Source organism: Strix aluco, chromosome 2 (assembly GCF_031877795.1).
Source record: "Strix aluco isolate bStrAlu1 chromosome 2, bStrAlu1.hap1, whole genome shotgun sequence".
Taxonomy (NCBI): domain Eukaryota; kingdom Metazoa; phylum Chordata; class Aves; order Strigiformes; family Strigidae; genus Strix; species Strix aluco.
In genome coordinates this window covers 68788316-68813668 of record NC_133932.1, presented here as the reverse complement: position 1 = coordinate 68813668, position 25353 = coordinate 68788316, and the positions used below count along the sequence as shown (strand labels likewise).

General features: G+C 40.6%; 1 protein-coding gene across 5 annotated transcripts in view; it reads left to right on the top strand.

Annotated features, from left to right (window-relative positions):
* The first annotated feature begins 1245 nt into the window (after positions 1–1245).
* UXS1 (UDP-glucuronate decarboxylase 1) overlaps positions 1246–25353 on the top strand; it is a 63065-nt gene continuing 38957 nt past the window's right edge. For 2 of the 5 annotated variants that reach the window (XM_074815165.1, XM_074815160.1), the window contains exons 1-5: positions 1246–1415; positions 13395–13422; positions 16235–16283; positions 18243–18286; positions 22240–22300. In XM_074815165.1, the coding sequence (XP_074671266.1) occupies positions 1319–1415; positions 13395–13422; positions 16235–16283; positions 18243–18286; positions 22240–22300 (279 nt within the window). In that variant the 5' untranslated portion in view covers positions 1246–1318. Of the gene's footprint in view, positions 1416–4731; positions 5076–11941; positions 12054–13394; positions 13423–16234; positions 16284–18242; positions 18287–22239; positions 22301–25353 lie in introns of those variants that run through there. The other 3 variants (XM_074815161.1, XM_074815164.1, XM_074815166.1) reach the window with 3 other exon arrangements.

The window sequence follows — 25353 nt, the reverse complement described above, 5'->3', positions numbered from 1 at the left end:
GGCAAGGGGAAAGGAGTGGCCTTCTAATCAAAGCACAGGGTTAGAAGTTAGGGAATTACAATTATCAGAGCTTCCCAAATAAAGTCACTTCACCACTCTGGGCTTGCAGGGGATATTCTTAATGACTCTGAAGAGCATCATACTGCACTTAGGCTTCTGAGACTCACACATTCAACTGACTTCACTCCTCGTAATCAGGAGGGGATAACTATTATTAACTGGGTGGGTCTGTTTGACTGAGGTCATAGTTTCTTTGTCCTAAACAAGCTGTATTTCTATACTGGAATTAAAGGATTGAATCCAATCATTTAACTCAAGAACACTTGTTCTTGCAGTCTTCTCCTTAGGGAGATGAGTGTGAGAAAGAACCCTCAGAAACTGTGTGAAGTTCATACTCCTTGGGGAAGGTTGGGTTGTGGAGGGACATTTCTCTTCAGATTAAGGGAGTGTATTTCACTGGCAGGAGAACATGTTTTGACACGTGAGGAAGGTGCCTACCGTTCCAAGCGAATACAAATCTGCAGTTCGCAACAGGCCACAGGGACTTTGGATGGAAACTGCAGTAGAAATGTAAACCATTTTAAGGTAACTGCAATCTTGTTACCCTAAACAGAGGCAAATTCCTAAACTATTACTTTGGGGGAAAAAAAAGATCCGCAAATGTTTCATTTACCATACCAAAGAGAGGTGTGCAGGTACAGAAAGTGTATCTGGGGTGAGGCAAAAGGTGCTTTCAAAATACCGGGCACTGAGGGAGACTGCATGACACACATTTTGTCTACACGTGTCTGTCTGTCCATCGCGGCAAGTCACCACCTAAGGGACGCCCCGCCGGGAGGTGACAGGTGACCAAGACCGCTGACGCTGGAGCACCCTGAACGCCCAGGCCTGGGGCACGGGGAGGCTGCGGGCGCCGCCGCTTTCCCTCAGGCACGCTCTGTGGGAGGCAGGCGCCCTCCGGGCAGGCTCTAGCCAAGAGCCCATCGCTCGGAGGGGCGGCCAGGCCCCGGGGCACCGCGGCGCGGCCTGGCCTGGCCTGGCCTGGCCTCGCCTCGCCCCCCAGCCCCGGCGCCGGCAGAGGCTGAGGCCACCCGGCGGTAGCGCACCGCGCATGCGCCGCCGCTGCCACCGCTCCGGCCGCCGTTGAGCCGCCGACCGCATCCACAGCGGGGGAAAGGGGCGGGCGGGCGCTGCTGCGCCTGCGCGGGCGGTTCCCGGGCAGCCTGCGCGGGGGGGCCGGGCCGAGCCGAGCCGAGCGGTGGGTGGCCGCGCGCGCGCGAGCCCGGTGGCGTGGCCAGCCGTGCGGGCGCCGCGGGGCATGGTGAGCAAGGGCCCGCTGCTGCGCCTGCTGACCGCCATCAACCGGAGGAGGATGAAGCTGCTTATGGGGCTCGCCTTCGTCGCCTATGTCGCCTGTGAGTGAGCCGGGGGTGGGGGCGGGTCTGGCCCGGCCATTCATTGCCCGCCGGCCGGGCGCCCCCCCCGGCCCCCCGCCGCCTGGGTGGCGGCTCCTCCTGCGCCCGGTGGGGCCGCGCCGTTGCGACGCGCCGCAGCGCGGCCGCTCCCGGCCCCGGCGGGGAAGGGGGGCTCCCCGCGGGCCCCCGCCCCCCCGCGTCTCTGGGCGGCCGGGCTGAGGGCTTCCTCCCTCTCCCCGCCCTGCCGAAACTTTGCCGAGTCCAGCGGGCAGCCGGCTAGGCCGTGGCGGAGGGCGCCGGCGGGGCCGCCCGCCGGGCCGGGACGGGGCTCCCCGTCAGGAGTGCTTCCCCCGCCCCGTCCCGAGGGTTTGCGCGGGGAGGACCCCCCTGCCCCCTCGGCGGCCCTGGGGGGCGACGGCTGGGGGTGGCGTGCGCACTGCGGGCGGCTGCGTCCCTCCCGGGGCCCGCGACCGCCCCTGCCCTCGGTGCCCCGCGGGAGGGAAGGGGCTCCAGGGGCTCGCCGTGCGGCAGGCGGCCGGCCGGCCCTTCAGGCCGAGCCCCGGGCGGGCGGAGGGGCGGAGGGGTGAGCTGCCTCGGCAGGGAGGCTGAGGGGGAGCGGGACGAGCCAGCCGTGGCTCAGGGAGTAAGTATTTCCGCAGCCGCTCCTCAGACCGCTCTTTGTCCGCCTTGGTCCTAACCTGGTAGCTGTGCGAGGTGAGCCTGCGAGGAAGTTTTGCAGGGCGGGCCTCGTGTGTGTTTTTTGTGAAATCCTCCGATGTCCTCTGAGGGCTAAGTAAATGTTTGTTTGTTTGCTTATTAGCTCAGCACGTAGCTGAAGTCTTAAGAGCCTGAAGAAAGGCACAGAGGTATTTGGGAAAATCTTAGAACAACCACTGACAGGGATGTTTATGACTTCAATTATTGGGCGTGAGTCAAATAGTCTCACATTTATAACGTTGTCCTGTCAGCTCTCTTCCCTTTCTCGTCCAGATTTTTCTGTGGTGGTTTTCAGATTCAGTTTATTTTTGTTAGCCTGTTCTGGTTTTAGACTTTGTCAGATTTTACATAGATGGCACATCGTGAGGAAGCATCTTTGATGCCTTGTCAGCTTAGCTAGGGACAAGTGATTCTCTTGGATCTTGAAAGCATATATAGATGAGCTAGCGTTGGGGATGAGTGTGTGCATCAGAGCTAGGATACTCCCTTTGCGTTTTGGACGGTGGAGAGGTACAACTCAAGTAATTTGGCAGAAAGGATGGTGTTTCTTACCCCAGAAACACAACATAGGAATTCCCTTTGCTACCATATATTACTGTGTTTGCAGGACCTCATTATTTAGATACTGCTGTTATTGTTGAAGTTGTGTGCTGGCTCTGACTCTTAAGACAGTTTGTTTGTCCAAGGGACTTCAGGTCCCACGCATACAAAAGCAGGGACAGCTTAGTGTCCTTATTTGGAAGAGTTTGATGTTTTGCCAAAAGTTATACTTAATTTTGAAACCAAAGTCAATAGGCCCTGTGAAAATACTGAAATTGAGCGGCAGTTGACACAGTCATTAGGACCTGGCTATTGATTAGATTCTACCGACCTAGTTGGTGTTTGCTTTCTAGCTTTGTGAGTAAAAGTTAGACTTAAGGAAGGGAAAAACTGCCATGTGATTTCTCCTGTCTGGGCTCCAAGTCACAGAAGTCTTCTCACAGCTTGTTTCCGGTTGTTCTTTGAGATTCAGAAAAAATGGAGGATGAGAAGGGACTACAGGTCAGTGTGGCAAAATGGAGCTTGAAAAGGGAACAGGTTGGTGTCTGATGGGAGTACGGTTTTTTGCAAATTAACATGTCAGATTGCTGTGCTTTTCAATCTTTTGACTAGCAGTCAGAAGTAGTGGAATCATTAGTTAGAGCTCTGGTGTCTTCAGTACAGAATGACACGCTAGCAGATGCCTGGTCTAATAGATTCTAGAGAGACTATTTTTTGTTTTCTTTTCTATGGAAGTGATTATGATCCCATCCCCCTATCCTAAAAGTGTACTCCTTGCAATATTACTGAATCATCACTGTGCTCTGGTTGCAGCCAGATAATGCCAGACTAAAATAGCATAGAATCTGAGAAAACTGATCTGCTGGTGTAGGTGTATGTGCTGGCACTTTTTACATTACTTCTTTCTCAAGTGCTCTCCAAATGACTAAGTGTTTTCAGGCTGTGCACCTCCTTTACATGAATTTCCATTCAGTGTTAGTACATGAGGAATCAGATTTGAAGCACATTATGTTACAGGGAGTGAAATACTTGGCAAGTACATTATTTTTTTATGAACTAGGAGATAGGACTTTTTTTTGATAGTGCCATTTTGTCAGTTTGTGTGTAAAACCCCGAGAGAATATTTAGGGAGTATCTTTTAGAAAAGTGTCTTATTTCATAAAAAGCTTCTGCCTTTGAATGCAAATTTGTTACAAACGTGCCTGAAGAACTTCTCTGTGAGAGTTTTCAAACTAGAAGAAGCGCTTATTATAGGCAGTTGAAAGCCTCTCGGCTATAAAGAGTCATTGAATGGCTCTCTTGGTAGTTTCACAGCACAAGGTGTTGAGTGGTTAGGCTGACTTAGGTATCCCTGCTTCACATCTCCCGATTCCCAACAGCATCCACCACATATAGGGACTTAAATTTCTGTGCTGTGCACCAGATAAAGGAACTGGTCTGATCTAAGATCACCTTTACAGGTTATAAGCATCTGGCAGTGTGGGTGTAGCTGTTTTGGCCCAACTGAGAAGGCCATGGAATGATGAAATGGGCAGCAGGGAGTGCTGTTGGCAGCCTTGCCATCACACACTTTACAGGTCTACAGTTAGTGTCTCACCTAAAGAGTCTGAGGTACACGTCAGGCTCATGTTAAAGATACCTAGAGCTCTTTTTATGGACTTCACTGGTTTCCCTAGTGGCACTTAGAGTAAGAAGGATCCTTACTTTACATCTGGGTTTGAATTAAAGTAGTATTTGACATCTCATTTCTGTAAATCTAATTTCTATTAATTTAAAAAAAATCATTGTTCACTTGAAACAGTGTGCTATGCATACTTTGTAAAAAAAAAATAGAATCCAAAAGGAGCATTCCTATGTGGCAGGCAGTTAAAATTGTAACTTAAGCAGCTGTTCCCTAGCAAAACTGAAGTGAACAGAGTTTTAAGCTACATTTACCTTATCTGTAGACCCTAGAAGAAAGGGGTGACTTTGTTCCCTGTCACCCAAGTGATGAATCTGGAGATAGTGCAGCTAGTGAGCTGTCTGAATCACTCTGTAATCTGGTAGAATGCTACTCAGTTTATTATTACTATTTTTTAATATTTTTTAATATTTTTTTTTCAGAATTAGCTTAATTGACTCACTTGCGGTGCTGTCTCCTTCTGTGAACGTTGCATGGCTATACTGTGCTACATATAATGGGAAGCCTTGCCCAAAGGTTGAAATTTCATTGCCCTTTTAATGGTACAGTCTTTTGCTACAGCTTTTCTCTGATGTAACACACAGCAAGAAACTGCAGGAGTGCTAGTGCTAACCAAAGGAGAGGGGGGGAATGTGGAGGTGGACTGAAACAAATCCTTTCAGTGGATGGCTGCACTTGCATCATCTTGAAGCCTTTGTGAAACCACAGCTTAAGAACATGAGGTGATTATAAACACAAGTGGATTTAATTGATTTTTTGCTGTCCGTAACAAGAAATGTAGACAGATCATAAAACAACCACTAATTAAATAGATACTGTAAAAAAATTTTAAAAATCCACTGTCATCACAATATGAGTAACTTATGTGCAAGCTGAGAGGGTTTTCTTGTTTGAAAAGCCCGTTTGTGGGTTTTGTGGGTATGTCAATACATAGACCCCTTCAACTCGTGCCCTTTGAAGTTTTAATGTTTATTCAGCTTCGTACAGGCATACTGAGATGCTTTAGTGAGGCTGTCTTTGTAGAATCGGGACCTTACGTAGGTTGTTGGAAATAACACTGTAAAATCTTGTAGCCAGATTTTAAAGACCAGAGCTCGACGATCTGCATGGTTTGCTTTAATCTTGGTGCTGCTGTAAACAACCTACTGATGTCTTGGTATAACGAGGGAGTTGCATGTTCTTAATGAAAATAAAGAGCTCTGTTTCTGGTAAAGTAGAATAGTTCTCTTTGCTTGTTCATAGATCAAATAGTTCTCAGGAAGTATGTCAGTAAGTAGACTTGTTCCTTTTCCAAGGGAAAAAAGAATGAATAGTAAGGTGCTGTTGCGAGATCCATGATTAAGGCCTCATTACCTTTATAAGATAAATTACAACACAGCTACTGAAACAACTTAAAAACAAAATGTCAAAATAATGTGTGGGAAGTACATCCTACAGTGTTGTGGCCTGACTTCTCCCAACATTGTTAGATTCCATGGTGGTTATCCTTTGTTGTACAAGGTTAGTCATTTTTGTCAGATTTCCATCAGCTGGGAAGACGGTAATGTGCTCTTCTCAGAATATCAAAGTGTGAGTATGCTTTTTTTGGTTTGAATCTTGCCCGCCCCTTGCATGTTGCTTATCTTGCATGTGTTCAAAGGTTAAATGCTACTTAGTGTTGTGTTCTGATAATCTTTTACTTTCACTTTTCATAATGGAAAACTAGCTGCAAATTTGGTCCTGTCCTATTGCTTCAGGCTAGCTGTCTGAAAGTTACTCAGCACTGCTGTGGAGAATACCAGACATCTTCCTTCCCCAGTTGTTTTACAACCAGACAGCAGGATTGACTGGCCACGGATGAGTTAGAAATGGTCTGATGTGACATCAGGCTCGCCTGCTTTTTGTGTCAGCATGCCATGGATTCCCCACAAAAAAACAAACAAACCAAAAACATTTGCTTGCTGGCTTCATGTCCTGCAGAGCTGCCTTTCATCTGTGGGTTTATGCAAATAAGTTTACTGTCTTCAACAGCTTCCAGTTCCCTGCTCATCAGGCTTCCAGCTAACCGTAGCTGGGTAGCGTGAACAAATTTTCATAAGCTTCAGTTCAGTTTCAGGAATGGATGGACCTCAACTCTGCTTTGCTAGCTCTGATGTTTTAAAAAATTTTTTTGGCATCCTGGAGAAAATCACCCTTACAGTTCCCAGCTTATCTTCATTTATTATTTGTCTTTAGTGTTTGTCTTTAATATTTTATCTCTACTTAGTATTTGTCTTTCCTGTGGCATGTGCAGGAGGTGGTGTCGTCATCATTCTACTGAAGGACAAACATTCTTGGAGCTTTCATCTTCTTTCCCGTCTGTGTTTTTGCAACGGGGAAATGTTTCCCTATCATTTCTATTGCTTGTTTCTTTTCTGTAAGATTGGTTGACCAAAGCAGAGTTTAGTTGAAACCAGTAGTTCTCAGCTTCTGCTTCGTGAACCCTAGGGAGGGAGAGGTGGGGGTTACTGCACCAATTTACCTGAAGGGGCCTGTAAAAGGTAACTGGGAAAAGTGAATTTGTTTCAGTTACAGTGCTGACCACTGGAGCATGCTGTGAGTCTGCTGAAAACAACCCTGGCAGTCAACAAAATAAAATGCTGAAAGTAATCAATTTGAGTCATGACTCCTCATTTGATTGCCACCCTAATTTGAGTCATGTTACCTTGGATGGCTGCTCAGTTTCTGGGGTTTGTCATGCATGCTAGTGTATCATCATTATCTTGGGAGTGTGGAATATTCTCTGCCTCTTTGAGTTTCTTGAAAAAAGTCCCACAGTTCTGCTAGCCATGTCTGGGAAGCAAAGGGAAGGTCAAGGGCTAAATTAAAGAAATCAGTGCCCCCCCCGCCCCCCCTTTTTTTTTTTATAAGGCATTTGAAAAATCAGGGCTGCTGTCTAGATTGGGAAAAGCATGATTGTGTAAAACTGCATATGATATATTGCAGTTGTTGAGATAATAGTTCTTCTGCTTTCTCTTTCCTTCGCTTGAAACAGGGAGATGTGTGGCCCTAACAGCAGCCGGTACAGGTCTGTTGGCTTAGAATTTTCTGTTGATTTCTTTAACCTGCCATATTGCTTTAAAGCAAATGGAGAAAATGCTTTTTTCAACAGATTTTGTGCATTTGAATTGTGTAGATCAGATTTATCTGGAGATAGATGTCATTTCATAGGTTTTTTTTCATTATCTGCTGCTGTTTAAGGAAAGACTTAGGGCTTTCAGTTCTTTCTCTCTTATGAAGTGAGAAGGGGACACGGGGATGTTAGCAATTTAGATTGCTTAGCTTTCACATTGCCAAAATAATTTTGACCTGATTCAGAATGCAATTATTGCATAGTACTTCAGTTAGGTATAGGTCAAAGTCCTTCTGTTGTCTTCTTTGGGAATTCAAACCTTTTGTAGGCAGTCAACATATTTGCAAACCACTTTGCTGTTTCAAGCCAGTAAATTAAAAGCTAGAAAGTTTTATGATGTCCAAGGACACTCAAGTATATGTGGTGATGAAAATTGAAGATCCTGTTTGGGAGTTCATAACTGTGATGAGTTACATGCATTGTGGTTTTTTGTTGTAAATATTGGATTTTTTTTCTGTTTGTAGTAGCTAACAGTTGGAGTGCATTACCTTACTTGTGGCATACAAAGGATAGACAAAAATGGATGAGTAGTGGTAAAGAATGATATGCTAAAGATAGGAGATAGGAGTAGAAACACTGAACACAGAACTAGAAAAAAGACTTAGAAGAGTTGGAAAGAATTTGATGTCTGGGAAATGAAGAACAGAATTCAGTTGTAAAGTGATGATGCTAACTGAAAGGAGATGGAGACTCCCTTTTTACAAGGAATCATATGGAAAAGATGAGGCGTAATGGGTACAAGTTACTCCTGGGGAGATTCCAGTTGGACACAAGAGGAAAATTTTTCACAACGAGAACAATCAGCTGTTGGAATAATCTCCCCAGGCAAGCAGTGGATTTTAAGATTCAACTGGAGAGGGTGCTGGGCCATCTTGTCTAGACTTTTTGTCTAGTCTTGTCTAGAATTTCATGGCCTTTGCCATGAAGGGTTAGACCAGATGATCCTTGAGGTCCCTTCCAACCTGGTATTCTACGATTCTGTGTTAGAGTAAGTATTCATGGTCAGCTTCCCATCCAGTATGAAGCACCATTAACTCTTGTAAAGAAAGAAAATTTGCATGATGTTATATCTTGCAGCTGTAGGGATGTATCAGTGCCAGAGTTTAAGTAGTCATTCTTAAGAGAGGGTACAAAAATGTTGTCTTGGTGACTATGTTGCCTTGCTTTTGCTAGGTGATGACTAGCTGAGAGATTGACAGAGTGGTAGTGTTATCCAAGTTGAAGAGAGAGCATCTTCCCCTTTAGAAAACCCTGGTGGGAGAAGCTGCAATTCCTATTTGCTGTCTTTGATTTGTGGCAGGAACTTTACTGTTGAACAAGACATCAGCTGAGGAAATATAACAGGAAAAACTACTTGCCATACAGAAACCTATATAGACATACAAGAGGAGTAGATTTTACATTTTTTTCTAATATTCAAATTATTGCACATTCTCCAAAGGCATAACCATAAACTTCACCCAGGAAGGCGACATTCCATAATACAAAGTTATGATTAGTAATTGCATGTTATCTCCACTAATATTGCAACATACTCTCGTTAATCTCAATATAAAAATTTTCTAAAGCAAATTAACAAACTGCTGGAATTACAGATAGGATAGAACTGGGGATTTTTTTTTATTGTTATGGACTCAAGAGTATAAAATGCAGTTTGAAATGCATTGGCCAAGTCATAGAATGGTTTGAGTTGGAAGGAACCTTTAAAGATCATCTAGTTCTGACCCCCCTGCTATGGGCAGGGACACTTTCCACTAGACCAGGTTGCTCAAAGCCCCGTCCAACCTGGCCTGGAACACTGCCAGGGAGGGGGCATCCACAGCTTCTCCGGGCAACCTGTTCCAGTGTCTCACCACTGTCATAGTAAAGAATTGCACAACAGGAAATTGCTTGGGATTTCTGTTGTACTTTTTCAAGTGTGATTTAACAGATTTTGTGTTGTTTTTTACTTGATGCGGGCAGGGTTGGCTTGTAGCCAAAGGATAGCTCTTGGAATAGTGCTGTGCTGAAAGTAGCCCAGTCATCGTACTGCTCTGCATCTGGCATAATTTCAGAAAGGGTCTTTTCTAGAAAAACTAAACAAACCTTTAAATTTCCAGGAATATAAATGTATTCAGTAGAAAGAAAAACATTCTTTACTCCTCTGTGACTGATTGGCTTTTGTTTAATGTAGTTTTGAGAAGTCTTGGAAATCTACAACAATTTTACCATAAGGCTGTGCTTGCCAGGTAGTTATAGCTTTATCTCTCAGAGGCTGGAGGGGAAAAAAACAAACAACAAACCAAACAAAAAAGAGGGTTGGGGTTTTTTGAAAACTGTGAGTGATTAATGTTTGGTTGGCAAAATGTAAATACCTCTTTAATAACAATACTGTGATTAAGGCTTTAAGAAACAAATCTGTTTTTTGAAAGTACAGCTCTTTATCGCTTCATCCAAGGCATGTCATTCTTCTTCTCTGGAAGCTGTCACTTTAAAGTGTAATGTCTGTGGGAGTGATTAATGCCTTGGATGTATTTTTAATCTGCATGGTACTTGCAATTAATCCTTGTAAAAACACTACAATAAAAATGATTGTTCTCATTATTTTGTGGAAGGGATGCATAAGGGAAAAAACATCCCAGAACAGATAAGCGTCAAAATAGGACTACACCTTTCTCCTACAGGCTATTAAACCAGGCTTTCATGTGTCTCAGAACAATCCAGATATTCTGATCTCTTCCCTAATGGCAACTTATTCTTACCTTAATCAGTCATTTGGTGAGGTGTACAAATAGTCTTTAAGAGAATAAGCAGAACCGCTCTCTCTTCTCTCTTGTAGGTGAGTGTCTTAATTGTTTGGTTACAAGTCATGCTTCTGTCTGTCTAGTCCAATTAATCATAAAGTCTTCCCTTGCACATTGTCTGTCTGAATGCCCTCTAATTGGATGAACCGGAAGTTCTTCATAGAGAATGTACTGTGTGTGGCTGTAGGGGGTGAGGGTGTTAAATCTCTAAGGTTTGAAAATTGGCATAGGATCCTGGATGAATACTTCATGGCTTAAAAGATTCATCTTTAGAGTTGGATTTTTTTTTAATTCTGTATTTTTAAGACTGGCTTTTACAGTGAGGTGCTCAGTTATGTTAGCGTTTGCTCAAATTGGGTCCATTAGGAGTCTGATGCTTTTGAAAACTGGGTTTATATGTAGTGCCTGATTCATGACCTTGCTGGTATGGAAGCTTTTTTATCCATCCACGTGTTTGCAGCTTTTGCTGCCTGAACTTGGTGGGCCTGTCAAGGGGTTTTATGGTGCCTGTGAGGGTTTCCGTCTTGGATTTAGGCTTGTAATTCTGCATCATTCTGCTTGTGGATTTGGGCTCACTTGCCTTGTTTCCATTATTCTTGCCTGAATGTCAAACTGACCTTCCTTTAGGGCAAGGAAGTGACAAGTCAAGGAAGTCCTCTGTGAGCCATAGTCATACTGCTGGTTCTGCAGCTGTGTAAGCTGTTATATGTAAATAATTGTTTTACAAAAAAACCCAAAAAAACCTTAATTCCGCTGTAGTGCAAAACCTTATCTCTGATCCCTTCCACCTTGGTGTAAGCTGTAATGTGAACATGCAGTAGTAGCCAAAGAGATCCTCGCTAGAATTGTGTGTTCAGGATACTTTGTGAGGGCAGTATATTCAAGCGAGTTTCTGTGGCACCTCTCTGCATGTGAGAGAGGCTTCAGGGTTCTTCAAATCCCTCCATATGGTATTTCTTATGTGGGTCATTTTGCAGTTTCTTTTTTTTTTTTTTTTTTTGTTTTTGCAATGGTACGAAAATACGTTTCCTAGAAGTTTAATGGAAGGTCGTTTACTCCTACAGAACTGGGATATCAAGCATGGTCTTTCTGGAAATACATGAATGCCTTTCTGAGCTCCTCTTTTCTGCTGTGGACACTGAGCACACACAATTAAGATGTTTTCTTTAGGAAGAGGGTTTCTTGTATGCAATGTAGCTGCACTGTCTTTGCAACAAAACTGCCAGGGTGGTATTTGTGGTGCAGCTGGCAACTCATTTTCCATCAATTCCTACTTCACCAGCTGAGCCCAGATGTTTCCTGCCACTTTGTAAACAATGTTACATTATTTGTATGGGTTTCTGTAGCCCAGAAAAATAACTGGTTTTAGGTATAGCTGAGTAATGTATAACTTGAGACTTCTGTACCTGTACTTACCAGATGGTCATCATTCACTAAAAAAAAAAAAAAAAGTTTTTCCATTAATGTTATCGTAAATAATTCTAAAATCCTAACCAGAGGGCAAATAACTTTAACTTTGTGCTCAACACAGTATCTCTTTTACCCCCAGAGATTTTATGTTATCTAATTAACATGAAGTCCACAGTATTTTTTAAATTCGTTTGGATTTTATTGATCATCTGTTCTAATATAAAGCTTTCTTATCTTTCCCCAGAAGATGACAGAGGTTTTGTGATACCACCACAGCTATCACTGTGCTCTCCTACAATTTGATAGTCTGTCATGGATTCGTTTGAGTTACTCTTTGAATTACTCAGCAGCAGTCAGTAGGTTAAAAACAGTTCACTAGCTTTGCCATACCCTTAAGGGTGGAACAGCTGCATTACTGCATCGTCACTCCTGTCTTCCCTGCTTCTCTTTCCTTGGTGTTTCTTTTCTTTTGTCCAGGAGGTGCCTGTGACTGTAGCAGCATTTTTTATTTTCTTGCTTCTGTAACACCTCATCCGTCTGCTTGAGGATGATAAGTAATTATCACGAAAATGTACGTGCAAAGCCTGAATCTAGGCAAAATACTTCATTAGCTGCTCCTTGAGACCTGAAGTGCAGCTTACAAAAACTGAGGATGCTTCAGAAGCTTTCTATATGTATATTAATACTGCATATAGGTTTAGGCCTTCTTAGGACCCAGTGTAATTTGGATCTTTAGATTGAGCCTTGTCTCTTAAAGAGCAATTGCAGAATGATTTTCTGGTGATATTTCCTGTGTTGCTGATTGTTGTGGGGTCCCTTACATAACTGTTCCATATTAACCTTGTTTGTCTTGATGATCTGAAGTTGTCAACTCTAGCACAGCCTGGTTTATGGCTTCTCATTTTTTCACTTTAAACTACACTCTGTCCTAGTTGAAAGCTGAAAGGAAAATCAGTGTTCAGAGAGTCTTCGTGCAATCGCTTAAACTCTGAACAGTTTCAAAATGTTTTTTTTCTAGTAGAAAATAAATAGGGCAGATGAATCTTTTTGTGAACTCAGAAACAGCTGATATATGTTTGCTGTGCTATTTTATACTGCCTTTTGTCTTCCCTAAAACTTGTGGCACCTCTTTGGACTGGTTCAGCTATTGCATGTAGTGGCCAGTCTTTTTCATCTTGTCAGTCTGCAGTTTCCAGTTTGTGTGGTTCATGTCTACAGGACTCCTTTCTTGCTCTTGCCATTTCTTTCAATATCCCTAATAAACAAGTCCAGAGGTCTGGTTTGTTTAATCTGTGTGCGGTGACAAATTATAGTTCAGAGAATTCTTGTACATTTTGTTTATGTAATATAGTGTGGGATAATGATCAGATAAGTGTATCTGCTGATTTACTGGTCAGATAATTCCAGGTGTGGACTGGAATAGTCTAGTCCTTTTTATTGAATTACTGTATTTTCCTACTTTTTTATAGTCTCATGTAATTTCATCATAATTCCTCCCATACCCTTAAACTGTGTTCTAGTCACTTGGGGGATGTGTGTGTGTGTGTGTGTATATATATATAATGAATGTAGGTTATTTAGATAATTTGTGATTAACATACTTAAGTGTTTTAAATTCCTCCTGATGATAATAGGAAAAAATGACCTCATGTACTGTTATATGACACTGTAATGTTCTCTCTATTCTTATTTTCCAGCTGTATGGGGAAACTTTGTCAATATGAGGTAACGTATATAATTTTTCTGTTGAATATCCTTATCTGAAATAAAAATCAACTTACCTTTCCCATCAACATGTATCACCTTGTATCAAGTAGGGAGTAAACAGAACAGCAGCTCACACTGTTGCTTGGATAGTTCCGAAGCAGCTGATACCATTTTTTAAATACAAGGTGTTCAGGCTCAAAAGGGGTTGTATGTCATCTGCAAGTCTTGCCCAGGATCTTACTCACACTTCAGCATCTGCCTTTATACAAATTCATCTTCTGATTTTGGATTTTTTCAGGCAAGTTGGTTGGCATAGCCTGGCACATAGGTTTCGATTTTGCTTTTCCTCAGCACAGATTTGACCATATCTCAATGACAATACAGGCTTAAATATTGAAGAGCAACAGATCGTTCACTGCTTGCCATAATTATGTTTCTGTACCTAGAATTAGAAATGCAGTTTTGAGGGTTTTACCTCCTTCAGCAGTTAATTGGGAGAGAATCCGATGCTTTAACTGCTGAAAAGCAAAAAAATCCTGCACTGTTCCCTAGAATTCTTGCCCTTAGAAACAGGAAGGTATAGCATATGCATGCAAAATGTGCAGATTCTCACAGCACTTCTTGCATACTAGTGTTTGTCCTCTGGGAAAATACACCAGGAAGACACAACTGGAAAAGAAAGTGAAGGGAATATGGGGACAGTCTGTTCCCTACAGTAAAGTCTTTGTGCATAGAGGACAAAATATTTCACCGAATGTTGTTTTGCCAGTAAAGGGTTTTGGTACTCTGTTGCCATGCTTAGCAGCACAGAGTAAAGAAACTTTGAGGCAAAGTAATAAAAATAATGAATTTTCTGTGGGCTCTGATTCACCCAGGACAGCTTACCCTGGGATTGGTTCCTGACCCAAGCTGTCCACTTTACTCCTCTGGGAGTTTCCCACCCTTTTTCTACAAAGAGTGTTCAGCTGTTAGGCCAACAGCTGATGAGATGCTGCAGCTTGCAGATGGAGATATCATTTAGATTACCATGTTATCATGACCAGTAAACTATGGCAGCTTAGCAGCTGTTACATGAGCAGCTGAGCATTTCCAAAGGAAGGACAAGAACCTCAGGGAGGGATTTGAGGTGGGCAGGTGGACATGGGACCCAGCGTGTTCATTCCCTGTTAATCTGTCCTTACAAATTCTGCCATTAGCTGCATCTGACTCCTTACTTGAGATGTCCCTTAGAGCTATCAAGGGGGAAAACTTTATTTCTGAAGGTCTGATGTTGGTCCTCAGCCAATACGATTGTCTTTGTTAGGAGGGAGAGCTCATTAAAAACTAAACTACAGAGTGCCAGTCCTTAAGTTCCAGGATTTGGGAATAAACAGTAGTAGGAACCATTTTTTATGGGACCTTTTAATATTCTGAGGGGTTTTCCAAATTTTCCTTGCTCATCTAGCAGAGAGGAAAGGCTGTGTATTCCACAGATTGTTGACGTGTTTTTTTGTAAATTTCAGTTATTTGGGAAAACATTTGAAAAATTCACAAGTATTACTTAATATTGCTTTCTTATAGTAAATACATATTACGTTAACTGGTGGGGGTTTATTTGCCACTATTACAATAAATTACGATTTGCTTTGAAAAGATTGTTCAGGGCCTGTGTGTCTTAGCATAGGAATTTACTGCAGTCTTTACTTAGATGACAAAATGAATCTGGTCAATAAGATTTTTGCCTCAGTAATAGACTGAACTGACTTTTTAGTGAGAGTGTTTTACAGCGGGATATGAAGGGAATCATTGCTCTAACTTCTAACAGTGTGGCCCATATATATATATATATATCTGCTTAACAAAGGATCTTCTGTTTCCCTAGGTGTAATGACTTCAGATCCCAAGTAAAGGAGCTCTGTTTTATTTGAAAGAACTTCATTTTATGTTGGATACCTATGAATCCTCTAGTATGCAAAAACTTTCTACTGTAAGATAAATAATTGCCCTTTCAGAAAGTTTAATTGAAAAAAAGAATTATGCAAATTTAAGGAAAATTGAATAGACTAGGTGCAAGAGGTAAAATTTAAAAATACATATTCTACACTTGTAGAAGGTTACTCAAAGAATGAATGCAACTAATTGAGATACTTTACACAATTAGGTGCTAAATAAGACCACACAGGTTTGTTCAAGACGCCAACTTCTTAGTACTCTGTTTTCACAAGTTACCTTGACATCCTTCATCCCTGGCTTCATTTCAAATTAATAACATTTGTGTGAGAAGTCAGTATTGCCAATCAGATGATCACTTAAGACAAGTTTTAGTATAGGGTTTTTTTCCCCCTTGTGTTTGGAGAAGTTCAAAGTCAAAGCCAGATACATTTCTCCTTCTCTCTTCTTGATTGATATTACGGTTACACTTGTGACATTAAGGGAAAATGTTCTGTTAGCATATTTGTAGCATACAGTAAACAGAGACCCTTAAAAGAGACATCTTAGGCATTTGCATAGTAAAGCTACACTCAGAAACATTTCTGCTGACCCTACCCTAGTGCCGTGATTAGACACTTTTCTACACTGAAGTTAATTTTGTCTGTAAAATGAATGTTATCTTTATTGTTATTGCTGTTTCCTGTGGGCTTGGGTCAGTTTCTGATGAACTTGGTGACAAGACTAGCTGATTTCAGTGGGAATTGGACCATCTGCTTTCGTTTGCTCTGAGTATGTCTTTGAAATAATACTAACTTGGGATGCTTTGAAGATACTGTTTTAATAAGAAAAGCATGATGCAGGTGCAGTGGAGCAACTATTGCTTAGTTGTGGATTATGTTTTTTCTTTTCTTGCCAACAGGTCTCTTCAAGAAAATGGGGATCAGAAAGTGGAAAGTAAAATAGAGGAGGTTAGTTTACTAATAGTTTTGGTCTGTTTTGTTTTGAGGACTCCATTTCACTCATTTCACATTGAAAGGGTGTATTTAGTTCATCTAATTACTCTCCATTCCACTAAAACCATTCAAAGCATTGGGTTTGTGTCTGTACATAAGTTTTTTAACTGTTCTTCCACCACAGTGGAGTTTCTTTTTTGAAAGTAATAGTTCTACTGTCTCATTTGCTGCAGAGACTGGGAGAGTCCTCCTGAGAACTGTTTTTTGTTACCGAATAAAGAATATACAGAAATTCTTTCCTCTGTCACCCTTACAAAATGCTGTATATATGTTTCATTAGAGATTTGAAATCTCCCAAAAATGTGGTCAGGGATGGTGTGAAGTACCAGTGCTTTAAGCACAAGACGTGGGTATTGAACACACTGGTGGTTCTGAACTTCTGTACCAGTACCTCTGAATTTCCGTTTCAACATGTTTGTTGAGAAATATTAAGAATGTGTGCAATAGATCTTTCTCCAGATGTTTTTAGACTTCCAGTCTAATAACAGTAAAACAAGGACTTTAATAGATAGAAAAGTCTTTGAGGTCAGTGCCCCCCTACCCCTTGTGTGGGTGGGTGTGACCAGCAGGTTTATATATCACTCGTTCCTCTGGACACAGCAAGAGGCCCACTGAAATTGCTTAAAATCAATGAAAAGATTGTGTTCTTAGTTTGTCTTTTGCATTCCTCTCTCCTTTTTTTTCTTTTGTTTTTTTTTTTTTTTTTTTAATTCTGGCAAATGTTGCAACAAGCATTCTGAAAATCGCAGTTGTTTAAGAACAGTCAAGTGCTTGAAATTCAATGGGTAGATCGGAGTTACTGTAAGGTCTAAGAAGTTGAGCATTTCTGGATCTTGTTTCTAAAGCTTTAGTTGTACAGTATCTTGAACCATCAGAATAGGTTTAACTGTTTCAAGAACTATTTGCGGCTCCACAGAGCTTGATATTTAGTGAATATAAATGACAATACCATATTTCCTCTTAACATGAATACGCAGCTTACTTCAGTTAATGAAGTTCCTGAATTGTCTAGGTCTAACCAGCAGTATTTGTACAAAACAAATGTTTTTTGTGGTTGATGATGTGTTGCTGTATAGTACCATTTCAAGAGATAACCCTCTGGTAGCTTTCAACTTATGTATGGCCCTAGATGGTAAATTTTGCAACAAGACTTTAGTAAACTTAAAACCAAGAGTTCAGGGACTTGTTGAAATTTGGCAGAACTGTTGGAAATTTAAGTCCTGTGATAAAGAACCTGAAACTGATGCTGACTTACGTGATTCTGTGTCTCAAAGCAGTAAAAATACAAACAGAAGTCTTGTAGGTGAACTGTATTTTCTAACAAATTTCCTTTTTTTAAAAAGTGTAGTTATACCCTCAAATCATGATGTAACTTAGATTTTTAAACATGATATTTCTTCATATTCTCATCCATGTTCTGAGAGAATTATAGCCTTTGTTCTGGAACTAATTCCTCTGTTTATGTGTCTGTGTACTCTTAGGTATGTGTATCTGCTGTCCATTTAAATAGTAGAGGTTTACTGACTGTCCTACTGTGCTCTGTTGCTCAATATATATTGCCTTTGACAGCCACAGACAAGTCACTTGTGACTTCACTTTGCCAAATAGAAATTATAACATTGGATGTTCCTATCAACAAGGCTATGGTACTCGTAGCCTTGAGGTGTTTTGTTTTTAGTGGTAAGCTGAAGGATTTCACACTGTGCTAGGTGATTTGATTTTCGGTGAAAAAGGTTCAAGGAATTTTTTGACATAAAGGGTGCTTTAAGGTGCAAGTTTCTTGGAGTGTCTTCAGTGAAGTTCTTCGTAAGAGACTGTCATGGTTTTTGCTCTGAAGTAACTTCCTATATGCATGTTTTGTGATGTGAATCTTGTTCTATTCTTCAAAGATTAAATGTTATTCCTTCATTTTAGGCTGTTGCACCTCTAAGGGAGAAAATCAAAGACCTGGAAAAAAGGTATGTCTTTTGCTAAATCTGAAAAGCAATTAAAAAGCACAGTTCGTGTTCTGTAGCGGTCAATTCTGTAAGTTGTAGGCTTGAGATAAATGTTCTGCATATACCCTCAGTACCTTGGGATTTTTATCATATCTAAGTGAGGATGGGGCCTTGAATGCTGGAAGACATTAATGCTTAAGGTATTCGGGTTGATTAATCCCACTAAAGTAAACTGGGAGTGCTGGATTTTGTAAAGTTCAAATCCCATGGAGGAATTTGCTGGTTTGAGTCCAGATGGTGAACGGATTACAATGGTTTTGTAAATCCAACCCAGGTGTGTGCTAAAACATACTGGTTTCAACTTTGAGACTGAAAATATGTTTTACCTCGCGTTTCCCACATTTGCGATCAGTTACCATGGTTCAGCTAATGTACAGTGATTTGCTTGTGAATCTTAGTCTGTGCACGTGCTTTGGATGAGCCCAACTAACTTGTTCCTCTCACAATTTGTAAGGGAATGTGTTATCTGGAATTAAACTGGATGATGCAATTGAGGAAAAGCAGACAAGCTTTTTGATGGGCTGCAGTTATGAAATATATGCTGTAGTTCCCCAAGCACCTTAAATTGACATAGTTGTTAAAAAAAAAAAAATAATATCCAAGCCTGATCCATTTCTCCATGACTGCTTGTGTCCACCCTGCAACATCATTTCCTCACTTTTATGTCAGCAGAACCACTTGAGTGTTGGTAGTAAGCTGGATGGGGAAACTGGGCATTTCAGTCTCTCTTCGCAAATAACACCCGCGCTCCTCAGCCTGGTCGTCTTTCTGCCAGATCAGTTCTCCCATCTGAGCTGGAATAGAGGTGGGAATTGTCAGCTCTGACAAGGACACTGCTGCTTTTGACAGTGATACTGTTTCACAGGTGGTACTGTTGATGTCCCAAGCAAGCAGCTAGCTGAGAATGCTGCATTAAAAGAGCCAAGTCTGGACTTACCCAAGCAGTACCAGTAAGCCTGGAGGGTTACGTATGGCATACTGGTGGTTGTGTGCTGTTCCTCTGGCGAGGGGGGCAGAATCCCATTGCTCTTGGCCAGAGATATGCTCAACACCCGCAGAGTTTTGGTGTTTTGAGTTTTGTCTTGTCAGTGAGCAGTTGCCCCTTCTCCCACCCCTCCTGTGCTGTAAAAAAGAAAAAAAAAATAATTGTCAGTTCTGTTTTTTTACAACTGATTTGAAAGATTCAGTGACCTGCCACATGCAATTTCTTTGTGAGAATACTGATCTGATTGCTCATCTCTTAATATAAGCATGAACTTCATGGATTGTACTAGGAGATGTATTGGCAACATAAAACAAATTGCAGACTGCGCAAACTGCATCACCTGTAGTAGTTGCATGCGATACTACTGTACCAATTGTAACAGTCAAATTATTATTTTATGTTCAAATTAATTTTTTTTATGTCCTGCCTCTGCTCAATTGGCTTATTTAATCTTTATTGATAGCCCAGTATATCTTCAGCTTGAGTGGTTGGCAATTCAGGTATTTCCTTCTGCCACACTCACAGAGGACCTTTGTGGGAGGGTATCCCGATTGGCTCTTTTTTAATAATTGTTTTATTTTTCCAAATGAGGGATGAGTTGTTGGGTGGAACCATTAAGCTAAAACTTCTCCCAGGAGTCATCTAAATGTTCTTTTCTTTTTGCAGTGTATTGATAAGTCTTGTTTCAAATGTCTAGCAATGAAGAGGAAGAATCAAAGTATTTTTTTACCTCTGTATGAGCCTATCTGGGAATTATACTTTCACAAAATATGGGTTTATGGGCTCTTATGGCCCATATCAAAATACAGGCTCTTACTGTTGTTGCATTTTTCACATAGTATAGTTATTTACCTTTGCTGGTTCAACTGCATGTGGGTGGTTGCAATTAATAATTTTTGAATTTATAGCTATGTAAAGTGACAGTAAATAACTACTCACAGTCATATGCCTGAAGGCTGATCCTGCTTGCAAAGCTTACTCCCTAGTGTCAATGAGTTTTTTTACCTCATAAGCTGATAACACCTGAAAGCAAGCCATCATCGTGCTTTTGGGAAGCAGGAAAGACAAGAATTCCTTAATGCTAGTCTCATGACAAGAGATTGTTTAACTGAGACTAAAGCTGGAAGGTTTTTATTAATAATTTGCACAGCAAAAGCATTCCTGTGTAGTCATCAAAGCAAGCATTAGGTCAAGATAAACGTAAGTTGTTGCCAAAAGATGAACATTCAGCTGGATCAGTTTGACTCCTGCCCACTGCCTCTAAGCTAGTACTGATGTAATGGAAGGAGCAAAAATGGTTGGGAGGTCGCTTTGGCAGCAGTATGACTCTATGCTGGATTAATGTGACCTTAAAATAGTGGTCTTAAAAATGGACGAGACTGACTTTTATCTTGCATCAAGTTATTGGCGCTTAACTTTTTTCTAAACTCGGTAAACCTCTTGTTGTTACTGGTGGATTTGCCTTTCTCTCACAGGAAGGCTGTGTTTTAAATGTCTGTATTATAGTTATGCACTGCTGTTTCTCATTGCTTCAACTTAAAGAAATAGGGTTACCATTAGTGACCAATGTAGTGATAGAAGGCAAGTGTAGATAGCTTCTTATTTCAGTCTTCCTGTATGGGTAGTGTTGGAAGATTCTGCTGCCATATTTTCCCTATCTGGGAAGCTGAAAACAGCTTTCACTCTGGGATGAAAAGCTGACACAAGTACAGAAGCATCTGTGCTTTGCCTCTGAAGAATTCCTGTTGAGCCAGTACTGCAGGTTAGAAGCAGAGGTGCTTCAAGATCAGAGATGTAGAGTCAGTTCAGTCAGAGTCTATATGTGAGCAAATGAAAATGTAATCTCAGTGTGAACTCTTGGCATATGTTTCCTGCATGTTACACCTAATTGCATCTCTAGCATGTGGTCTTACTAGAGGAGAAGCATAACCACGGTTTAATTTCTGTCCAGTGTCACACCACACTGATACTTAGTTAAGAAAAACCTCCGCTATTAAAATATTGGCAAGACTACAATGTTAATTACTGAAATAAATAAAATAAAATTCATACCTTTTTTCACACCTTCCTTTGGACAAGGTTGTTGCTGTATGTAGAATACATGCCAATGGGGACAGAAAGAAGTGATATAATTCCATATCCATGAAATCGTCTAAGGTTCAGAGCATCAAGAGCTTAAGAGAGCACCTAAGATTCCTACATCCCATTATTTTATTTAGGATGTTTTAGTTTTAAGTTCCTGTAAAGAAGAAGGTACAAAAAAGTTAAAGTAGCTTGAAGATCATCAAAACAATGCAGCCTAGCTGTTTCTGAGAAGAAAATTATGCTTAGCTTTCAAAGTGAATAAGCTCTCTGGGAAAAATTGTTGAAGTATCTTAAAAAGTTTCTTCAAGATTCTGACTGTAAACTTTACGCTGATTACTGTGAAACTCTTTATATTGTAAACTTCACATTGAAACTTTAAGGAGCAGTGTTTGAAGTCAATGTGGTAAGTCAACACAACTTGGTTTCTTTTCCAGAACTTTTAAGCAGGTTGTTTGCTTTTTAAAATTTTTTTAAAACAAAAAAAAGTCCAATCACTGCTCATGTTTTATTGGTTTATTCACTTGTGATATCATGTCTAGCACCAGTTCCACTCTCAAAAGATAGAAGTCAGGTGATTAATTCTAGAAAATCAGTTAAGCAGAAATTTTAAAAGCACTTTTTGCAGATCAAGTTTGATATTTCTCACAGTGCTTTTACAAAGCGTAGGCATTTTCTCATGTTGGCCCAGATTCTTTAGAAAAAAGGACTGAACTTACCCTTAGGGGAACTTTAAGAATGGCAGGTTGTCAGAGTAGTTTTTCATATTTCAAAGACAGATATGTGAAAGAAGCAGCAAGGCTGAAACTTACAGAGTTTTTCTTCTTTATTTTGATATGTTCTGTAGTTTCACCCAGAAATACCCACCAGTGAAATTTTTATCAGAAAAGGATCGTAAAAGAATCCTGGTAAGTTGGTATTTACTATGGGGTTGGTTTTGGGGGGAAAAAGAAAATCTGTGACATGTAATCAGTCTTGTAGGATTAACTAAGTTATGAGCAGGAATAAAGTAAGTTACCTTGTATGTCATATGTACTGCACAGGGTTTAGAGTAGTACTTCACTTACTGTGTAGATGTTCTCAAACTCGGCCTATGGATAATAGACTTGGGCTGTGGTTTGGAGGTTTGACTTGCCGATCAAGCTACTGTTCTCTGCTTGTAACATCTCAGGACTGCATTGCCAAAGGGTCTTTCGTCTTGTGCTCCCAGATGGCTTAGACTTGCAGAAACAGGGAAGCTTTTTAGGCACATCTTGACAGAAAGCTTGTGTGACCGAATTGGACAAAATCTAGTCGTAAGGCTGGAAAAGTAGCTGCTCTTCAGGACCAGTTAATTAGACTGTGGGAATGTTCATCTCTCTGTTATCTTCTGTGTGGCTTCTGATATTTTGAAGCATCACAGGTGTTTTAGTGTGGAAGAGGAAGGCAAGTTAAGTCAGGACAAGTAGTTGTCCAAGGCATTCTTAAACTCAGCAAATTGTGCTGCAATGTCAGCTTTCCAGTTTTGTCTGCAAACACTTGAAGGTAGCTGTGTCCTAATTTTTTTCATGTTTATGTCTGTCCTGGGGAAAAAATTGTCCTCATATTTTGAAGAGGCAGAGAAAGTATAGCTACTTAAGATGTATAAATATAGGAGTATGAATTTCTGCCTCTGTAGTAGAGAGCAGTGTCTGGGACAAATCCCTGCTAAAGTGCCTAACTTATCTGATATTCTCCTTTGCTTTGACACTTCAAAATTTTGAAGAAAAACACCAAAAATGCAATTAAAAATAAATTTTGTTTTTACTATTTTATAGGCAATAGTCTTCACTGCTATTGCAAAACTTCAGACAGAGTGTTGTTGAATTAGTTTAGTTCTTCAGTGTTATTCTGTCATTTTTATGGCAGTCTGAATGAGATAGACCTGTAGTCTCCCTGTTCTCTTGTTGAATGTGGAAAGTACACTGAGGAAAGTATTGGAGAGAGGCTTAATTCTGAGAATTTCTAAATGATGTGCTTGGTGTCCAAGAGTAATAAAGTTACCTTAATGTCATGTTTTTTTTGTGTAAGCAAGAGGTACTTTCAAGAAAAAAGTACTGGAGAAAGCTGTTAAAATTAACTTTTAAACTTTGCCTCTTAAAGATACTGAGTTTTGATGAAGTCTGTTGCTTCAACAGTGATGGCAAGTAGTTGGAATAGGAGTGTTTTCTGGTGATATGGAGGTGAATAGCTTTTTAGTGTCCATGTGTTTTGTGGAGTTTAAATTACTAAAGAGAAAGCTGGCCAAAAGAATCAGTGAGTTGTTCAGTTGTTTGTTCTCTGTTGTGGCTGGGGACTAGTTCAGTGGAACTCAGATGGGCTTTCACAAGCCTTCTGCCCACATGGACAGTTTCATTCTATTAGGAAGGTTACTGTTATAATCCTGCATGAAAGATGTTCTTTTGAGAAACTGAAGTCAGCTTGTTGAGGACTTGTGTAGACCTTGCATGACACTAGGAAATTTCTCAGGAGTAAACACAAGAATCGGCAAGCCAAGTGAACTTTGGTAGATGATTTGCTTCGTATTTTGTTGATACTGCATCTTTTACTGGAATCCATTCTAAATTCTGATTTTTCTCTGAATGCAGTCTCCAGCTGCAACCTGGAGATAATCTACAGCGCTGACCTGATAAGGCAACAGTTCTAGCAGTTATTTTTTATTATTCTCTATATCTGTAGATGATTGCTAGTAGGGGTGGTATTTCAGCTGAGACTAGATATTCTGGCACTTTCCTTCAAAAGAGCTCAAGTCTTTGTCCTGTTGTGCGTGATTTATCTACTTGCTCAGTTCTCTGAAGTGATTAGGCCATAGGCTTTCATATGCAGGAGAAGGAGTTCTGTTAATATTATGGATCATAATGTTGACATTGGTTCAGTCTGTTGTTTGGGTTTTTTCTGAATTTAATGTGGTAGACCAATTAAAGCATAAAACAATTTAAAAAATTTTCCATATGGGACATTAGATATTTTGAATCTGACTGTAGACAGCAGAAATTAACCCGTCTACCAAGTACACAAACTTTTAAGGGCCTCTAGTGGAGGAAATTCCCAATAATATTTGTGCCTTGTAGTAAGTGATGAAGTTGCCAAGCATATTGGCACTACTAAGTAATTAAATATTTTTATTAGTGATGTCTTACTAAGGAATACCTATTTAAGGCACAGGTGCTGTTGCTTCAATTCTGATATGAAAATGATTCACATACAGTATATGATTTTGTAGATTAATATGTCATTGTGATTTGCAGGAAGTAATATTTAGAAATAAACTATATTGACTTTGCTTTTATGAGTGATTACAGGAAGGTTATACAGAGAGTTTCAGTGATAAATCATCTTTTCTTTTTTAATGTAGCCTCAAGAAATGATTAAAAAAAAAATATACAGTTGTTTACTTTTCCAGGGGAAATTCAGCTCCTTTTCCAAGTAGTTCTTTATCTAATACCTATGGAAGTGATACGTTAATAAAGCTAACATAGATTTATCATAAAAATGACATACAGATTTAAAATAATTGGAAACTTCTTTCCAGACAAAATTGGTTTGTGCTTTTTTGTTGGGTGTGGTTTTTTTTTTTTTTTGCTTGCATATAGCATAGAAGAGTGCTGTAAGCAGTGCTTGGTTTGATTTATGTTTTTTTCTAAAAGGGAGGTGGGGAAGAAGACACCTTCTTTTACTGCACCAAAGACACATTGTGAGTGTCGAGTTTGTCTCCTTTGGAATCTTGGAAATAGAAGTAGCAGCAGGGGATTTCCTTGGGCCTCAGTTCAAGGAATAGGTTCAGGTTATCTATAGAAAATTTTTGTACTAGTCACCACAAAAAGGCAAAACTCTTGAAACATTCAGCAAGGCTGCAGCTTATTTCCAAGTCAGGATAAGCTTATGGCAGTAGGCTTTCCATGAATATTATTTTTCCCTTGGTAAGTGGTGGCACCTGGTAAAG